General features: G+C 44.0%; 1 protein-coding gene across 1 annotated transcript in view; it reads left to right on the forward strand.

Annotated features, from left to right (window-relative positions):
• DMBX1 (diencephalon/mesencephalon homeobox 1) overlaps positions 1-6,887 on the forward strand; it is a 34,407-nt gene extending 27,520 nt beyond the window's left edge. The window contains exons 3-5 of the mRNA XM_084637853.1: positions 1,317-1,495; positions 4,064-4,418; positions 6,153-6,887. Coding sequence (XP_084493979.1) covers positions 1,317-1,495; positions 4,064-4,418; positions 6,153-6,553 — 935 coding nt within the window. The 3' untranslated portion in view covers positions 6,554-6,887. The remainder of the gene's footprint in view (positions 1-1,316; positions 1,496-4,063; positions 4,419-6,152) is intronic.
• Positions 6,888-8,092: the final 1,205 nt, after the last annotated feature.

Consider the following 8,092-nt stretch of genomic DNA (forward strand, 5'->3'; position numbering starts at 1 on the left):
TCTGGACTTTCTCCAATTTGTCCACATCTTTCCTGAAATATGGAGCCCAGAACTTGACACAATACTCCAGTTGAGGCCTAATCAGTGCGGAGTAGAGCGGAAGAATTACTTCTCATGTCTTGCTTACAACACTCCTGCTAACACGTCCTAGAATTATGTTTGCTTTTTTTGCAACAGTGTTACACTGTTGACTCATATTTATCTTGTGATCCACTATGACCCCAAGATCCCTTTCCACAGTATTCCTTCCTAGGTAGTCATTTCCCATTTTGTATGTATGCAACTGATTGTTCTTCCTAAGTGGAGTACTTTTCATTTGTCCGTACTGAATTTCATCCTATTTACTTCAGACCATTTCTCCAGTTTGTCCAGATCATTTTGAATTTTAATCCTATCCTCCAAAGCACTTGCAACCCCTTCCAGTTTGGTATCGTCCACAAACTTGATAAGTGTGTACTCCGTATGCCATTATCTAAATCACTGATGAAGATATTGAACAGAACAGAAACCAAAACTGATCCCTGCGGGACCCCACTCAATATGTCCTTCCAGCTTGAATGTGAACCACTAATAATACTCTTTGGGAAGGGTTTTCCAACCAGTTCTGCACCCACCTTATAGTAACTCTATCTAGGTTGTATTTCCCTAGTTTTTTTCTGAGAAGGTCATGTGAGACAGTATCAAAAGCCTTACTAAAATCAAGATAGACCATGTCTACCACTTCCCTCCTATCCACAAGACTTATTACCCTGCCAAAGAACATGGGTTGATGTGGGGGGAGTTGAGAGGATGGGAACATATAGGCCTACTTTCACTAAAGCGTCCCTATTTAAAAAAGCACTTAAGCCTGTGCATTGAAATCAATGGGACTTAAGTATATGTGTATGTGTTTTCCTGTATCAGGGCCCGTGACCTTAAAGTCTGGCTCTCCAACTTAGTGCTCTGAGGACAGTGATAAGCTATATATGAGAGACAACAAAAGCCAAAGTGACCTCTAGTTCTGACAGCAGTGTGCCTCCTAACAGCTGGACCCCAAAAAACCCCCAAAACAAAACAGAACAGAGGCAGCTGTTTTATGAGTTACATGTCCTCACCCCATTAATTGACACAGAGCCTGACTCTGCAGAATTGAAGCTAGTGGACTTCAATGAGAACAAGATCAGGGCCACTGGGAGAACTGCTCCACCTTTAGGCCACAATCCCCACCTCCTTGTTTGTTTCGTGCCAGTGACGGGCCTTATTTCAGATGTCAACATGCAAATTCCAATAATTAAATTGGCCACTTTTCTTGTCTTCCAACGGCTGTACATTTCAAGACATCATTTTGGAGGCCCGTTATGGATCCCAGCATCGCAAACAGAGGAGAAGCCGCACAGCCTTCACTGCCCAACAACTGGAAGCCCTGGAGAAGACTTTCCAGAAGACTCACTATCCAGATGTGGTGATGCGGGAACGACTGGCCATGTGCACCAACCTACCAGAAGCCAGAGTACAGGTATCCACATTCTACCTTGCTTGCTCTAATAGGGCTATTTAAGAGCTATACGAATAGGGCCCACTGGGTTGGCTTGATCTGTAGTTCTTTCAAAATGCTTCCATAGTAACCAAAGGAGGAGGGTTTTCTCTGCAGCAAAAACTGGACTTAAATCTTTCCTTCAGACTCAGGGAGCTGCAAAAGAAACAATCCACACACACATTTTTGAGGGTTTGTGTTGTCTGAGGGTAGCCCTGGCTTTCATTTGTGCTTCCAACTCTCTTTGGAGGGGAAATGGCCACAAAAGTCAACTTATTTATTTATTTACTTATATGACTGTTTCTCTGGCATCCTCAGAGGCCTGGGAGCACAAGTAATTCCAGCTGTTCCCTCCCAACCATGTCAATATTTATAACATCTCAGACCATCTGTCCAACATTTTCTGTTCTCCTCCAGTGAAACAAATAACGAGAGCTGGTCGGGAAATTTTTCACAAAACTTTTTGCAGTGGAAACTGCCAATTCATCCGAATTGAAATTGTTTGAAAGAGGTGGTTGGTTATGAGGGGTTTTTCAGTTTGAATTAAAAAAAAATAATAATAAAAAAAGCTTAGAAATTGTCAAAATGAGATGTTTTCAAAACAAAAAAACAAAATTTGAAAAGTTCTAGGTTTTGGATCAACATTACTCTTCTTGAGAAATTTATCTTTTAAAAAAGGAAAATAGAAAGGACAAAAATCAGAACCAAAACAGAATTGTCCAAACAAAACCTCATTTTGATGGACCTGAGCTGAATTTATTATTTGTTCCTGAAAATTTGAGATGGACTTTTTGTCACAATTTGAGGTGAAAATATTCTTCAAAATCTCAAATCCTTGTGGGATGGGAAAACCACTTCTCACCTAGCCCTACAAATACGAATGTGTCGCATGACTTAATGATAGTATGAATGCCTGCTCAGTATGGGTTTAAGGTGCTACATAGCAGGCCAGCCTTAAAGGAGACAAATGGGAAGGGGACATGAGCTTTCAATCTAGCGGAAAAAGATATAACATGATTGGATGGCTGGAAGTTGAAGTTCAACACATTCAGGCTAAATAAGGTGTAAATTCTTGATGGTAAGAGCAATTAACCATTGGAACAATTTACCAAAAGTTGTGCTGGATTCGCAATCATTGATTTTTAAACTCAAATTGGATGTTTTTCTCAAAGATCTGCTCTAGGAATTACTTGGGGGAAGTTCTGCAACCTGGGGCTATACAAGAGATCAGACTAGATGATCACAATGGTCCCTTCGGGCTTTGGAATCTACGAATTACAATCTTGAGCAGGTTGTCTCCTGAATTTATTCCCAAATTGAGATACATTGGGATATTGTGTTGAAAAGGTCTCTCTCTCACACACACACACACACCATGACTTGGAGCTGTGAACAGAGGTTGTACGAGTATTAGCAATTGGATATTTTCCTGTAACTTAGGAGTAAGAACCTTTGACTTTGCTCCAAAGGGTTATTGGTTCAATTCCCACCAAGGAAACTTCCTTCACCACCTGACCTGGCATACTAGAGTCAAATGTCCCATGATATCAGATACAAACGTCCTGCTGTATAGCTTTAATGGATTAGACCAGATATCTTAATGTGAGACATGGCATCACACAGATGATATATATTTGGCCCAGCCAGGGTACAAACCACTTGAGACCTGGTTCCCAGTTCAGTCTCGAAACACCACAATACCACAACAGACGTGCATTCATCATAGAGGGGGCTTGCATACAACATATATAACAAAATCAGTTAAATTGCAAAATTTATCATTTTGTTTTGTGGTAGCACTTAGAGTCCACACTCAGGGATCAAGGTATTACTGCTAGTTAATATGCATGCACATACTTCATGCCCCAAACAGCTTACAGTCTAGAGACTCTAGAGTATTCTAGTGTACAGAACACTGAGACTCAGGACATGTGGGCTCTAGTCCCAGCTCTGCCACTGGCCTCTTAGGTGACCTTGGGCAAGTCACTTCCCCCCTCTGTGCCTCAGTTCCCCCATCTGTAAAGTGGGGATAAGACTATAGACCTACATTGTAAAGAGCTCTGAGATCTCCTGAGATGAAAAGCACTACATAAGAAGTTGTTGTTATTTAAATCCATTCAGCTAATCATTCAAGACAAATAATCTAAAGTGTTGGCAGTAATTAATGCATATGTATGTCCTCTATAGTATGACTTATTCTGACTGTGTTTCTGTGTAGTTTTGGTACAAATTAACGTGATATAGGCTGTTTTTGGAAAGCTAGCGAAACATTGTGCTCTCTACCTATTTAATATCTCAGGTCTGTGGGTAACAGGCATGGTTTAATACATCACGTGTGATTTTTTTTTTCTTGACGGAGCTGTGTTTTCTTAAAGAACCAGCATTAAGTCTTGGGATTTTAAACATATCTAAGGGAGTTAGGCCCCCAAATTCCATTGAAATGCAGTGGTGCCTGGGGTTCTCTTCAAAATCCCAGTCTATTTGACTTTTTGATTTTTGCATTAACTGGGGTTTTTATCCTGTCTCCCTGGGGCTGTTTGCGCTACGAAGGTTTGGTTTAAGAACAGAAGAGCCAAATTCCGGAAGAAACAGCGCAGCCTCCAGAAGGAGCAGCTGCAGAAGCAGAAGGACTCAGAAGGGAGCCACGGCGAGGGGAAGACAGAAGCTCTTGTGCTGGAAAGCCAGACGTCCACCCCTGACACAGACAAGCCACAGAGCCAGCCGAGCGCAGTGAGCACGGAGCTGAACCTCACCTTGTCGGAGCAGTCGGCCAGCGAGTCCGCAGCGGAGGACCAGACGGACAGAGAGGAGGACTTTAAGAACCCCTTGGAGGAGTCCAAAGCAGACAAAGGTCCCGGTGTGGAGAGCAAGGCTCTGAACTGCAAGATAGCCAGTCCAAAAGCAGGTGAGGGTCAATGTGCGTGTGGAGGCCTGGTCACAGGGCCAGATTGGGAGCCAAGCATTTGTAATCCCAGAGGCTGAGTATTGGCTAGTGCAGTATGATATGCCCTAGATCATGGGCTTCCCCCAGCCTGGAAGCGGGAGGTCACAATCCCCGGGGAGGAAAACAAACTGGTCCAGGTGTGTGATGACCATTCTTCCTTTCTTTATGTCTAGACGCGATGCAGGGAGGTCCTCTCTGTTGTAACATGGGGTCCCAGTGCAGAGAGGGCTGAGATCTCCCTGTTAGATTAGATGAGAACAGGAGAACACTGCTCAGTGACAGCATGCCATTCACAGGCATACTGGGCACACACTTCCCCATTGGATAAGAGTCCAAATGCCCCCTGGGGAATACACACTTGCTAAAAAACCTGGCTCCCTCTCGCAAGCCAGGTCTGCCAGGCACTTTAATGAGGTAGGTGCCAGTTGTGTGTGACCCAGTAGGGCAAACATGACCAAAGAGTTTAGCACAGAAATAGTTCATAGTATGGAATCAGAATCTCCTCTCCTGATGGACTGTAATGGCTTGTAAAGGGTCAGAAAGGGGTCAAATCCTAGCCCTCCAAGAGCTTGTTATGAATATGCCACAAAACCTGCAAGACAGACAACCAGGCCTATTTTCTCCAGAGAAGACAGTGGCAGGTTTGCTCATGCCTGGCCAATGCATTTCCCCACTAAACACAGAACAAATATGTCCATCCTTCTCACATGTAAACCCTCTCAAGAATGAAGTGGAAAGCCCCAGGGATACAGAGATGGCCCTTACTGAGGAACATAGAAATTGACAGACTGTATCCAGCTAGTGAGCCATCTAATCTTGACTCTGATGGTGGCCAGCTCTTGCAGTGGGCAGCTATAGAAGAATCTGCCCATGGCAAGTTTCTTCCTAGTGTTCATCAGTTAGAGATTGGCTTATAACATGAAACATGAGAGTTTATGCCTCTTCCAAATTATTATTAATTATTATTATTGATTTTGAATATTCAGTCCTTTTGGGACTCCTGTTTATCTGTCAGTTTCAGAGATATCTTGTGGCAATGAGTTCCCCAGGCCAATTTGTGCCTTCTGTGGAAAAAGTATTTCCTTTCTGGTCAGATTTAAATTGGTCACTTTTCAATTTCCTTGAATGACATCCCCAACCCTGCACCCTTCCCATTCTTGTATTTTGACAAAAGGTGTCTTGAATGGTGTCTTGAAAGGTGTCTTGAGTGGTGCCATTTGGAAGAGTATTATAGGGCCCCAGTCTCGCTTGCTTGGGTTTCTCCACCATGGACCCAAGGTCTCCTCTGAACAGTCAGTATGGAAAAATCCGTGCTCCATTCTGGTTCTATTGTGTTTTCACAATAATAGCCCCACTTTGTCGCTTTCCATGGGCTTGTCTGAGCCTTGCCTGGAAAGGATCAGGGGAGGCAGTTACAGGAACGCTGGTCCAGATAATTAATTCATCAACACCCTCGCTGCAATTTGGCTTCTGGTTAATTAGCGCTCAAATGTGTGAGGTGATTTGCATACTCTGTCCCTGCTCCAGAGAACTTAGTTTGTATAAAAGGTCCACTGCACCCCTCTCCTTCCTCCTTCTCTGTAAATCAGCTGCCACATATGTCTAACCTCAACCACCACCCTCCTTAGGGAGATTGTTCTATTCAGCTACCACATATGTCTAACCCCCCTCCCTACATCTTGTCTTCTAACACAGACTCTCCCATCAGCGCCACGGTGACGCCTTCCTCCAGCAGCGGCATGCCTCAGACTCGCTCCTACTCCTCCTCACCTCTGAGCCTCTTCCGTCTCCAGGAGCAATTTCGCCAGCACATGGCAGCCACTAACAACTTGGTCCATTACTCCTCCTTTGAAATGGGGACCCCATCGGCCATGCCCTACTTGGGCATGAATGTCAACATGGCGCCCCTCAGCTCTCTCCACTGCCAGTCGTATTACCAGTCGCTTTCCCACGCCCAGCAGGTCTGGTCTTCGCCCATCTTGCAGGCGTCTAGCTCCCTCCCTACCCTGAACAGTAAAACGACAAGTATTGAGAATCTAAGGCTCCGGGCAAAGCAGCACGCTGCCTCCCTCGGACTCGACACCTTACCAAACTGACCGCAAGGCAGCAGGGGAATGCCTACCCTACCGTCAGCCACAAGAGAAGGCACCTTCCGCTGGCACTAAACGTGTGGCTCTTTTGTCAATGCACAGCTCTCATCTCCACCTGGATCAAGGTGCTCCCTTTCGGGGGATACTTTAAATCCTTTACTTCTTCACTCGCTCCATTTTACTGCTCCTGCCCCCTATTTAATAAGGAAGGAAAGAGGGCATGTACTTAGATGTTAAAAAACTCTCCTGAGGACCGAGACGTTAAAACTAATGTCCAGAAAGATCCCTCTTTCGCTGATACTGTGATAATGTGCCGACTGTGATTTTTGTTTTGTTTTTGTTCTCTGGAAAACCTAGTCCCCCCCACCCACCCCAGTTTCGTACTGTATATAGATTCTATTGTTGAAAACATCCTTCACTTGTGTGTTGCTGTCTGTGATGCCTTATGCAGAACTATGGAGCATTTTGCTCTTTCCTCCCTCCCCCTTCCTTTCAGATTTATACTTGTAGTAGCTAGAATCAAAATTACAATCCAAAAAAAACCCCGCAAGCTCTGAGTGGGTGGTGCTTTTTTGGCTAGAGTTCTGAATGAGTCTAGCAAGAGAAATTCAGAGAAAAGATTCTGAATGCCATTATCATATCTTCTCCAGTTCTCCATTAAAAGCAATCCTGCAAACACCAGGAAATGATGTAAAGGGTTGTTTCCTGTTAAAGCACTTCCTGATGGTAGGGACTTTTTTTTTTTTTTTAAGCACTTCTTCGAAGACAGAGGATAAAGAATTTGCCACTGGGCTCTGATGGTTAGAGAGCAAGGAAAAAGGAAAGCACTGGATTTTGTCAAATTCACAAGACTTTTACCGAGGTTGCTGCAGCTTTGTTCTTCACTGAAGTGTACACCCTGCTATTTATAAATGATGTGTAAAAAAGCATTTTGGTCTAACTTGGACAACAAAGAACAATAAAAAGTTGGTATGAACTCCTGCTGTGTTCATACACCATTTGCATTATGTGGCGGTTCCTCAAAACCGTGATTAATTCAAGCTGTGTTTAGGAAAACTGCCTCCGTGCCAAATTCTGTCCTCAGACCACAAACCCTGGGGGCTCCCCTGCTTGTCTCAGAAACTGACTAAGTAGAGAATGAATGCAGATAGGCTAGAGATGGACCTGAACCAATACCCAGATCTGAACACTCCTGAGCTTAGGAGATGACTTAAATCCAAACCCAGAGGCGGATCTCAATTTTGCAAATGGCCATTCCTCTCGGTAGAAGGCCAAACCAAAATCCCAGATCCAGACATCCTGCAACCCAGTGGGATGCTGAAGATCTGAATCAAAATTATACATGAGCCTGATCATCGCTGATACTGTTAATGGAGCTATGCCAGTTTACACCAGCTAAAATCTGGCCCATGTGTGATTCGTGTGTGTGTGTGTATGTACACACATACACACCATGGATATCTGATGAACTAAAAGCTTTTATTGATTTCTGTTTTGCCTAGCTCTGTTCCATTACCAGTGTGATTACACCAGCACAGAGGATAA

The sequence above is a fragment of the Lepidochelys olivacea genome, assembly GCF_965140295.1.
Source record: "Lepidochelys olivacea isolate rLepOli2 genome assembly, chromosome: 8".
NCBI classification, from domain to species: Eukaryota; Metazoa; Chordata; order Testudines; family Cheloniidae; genus Lepidochelys; species Lepidochelys olivacea.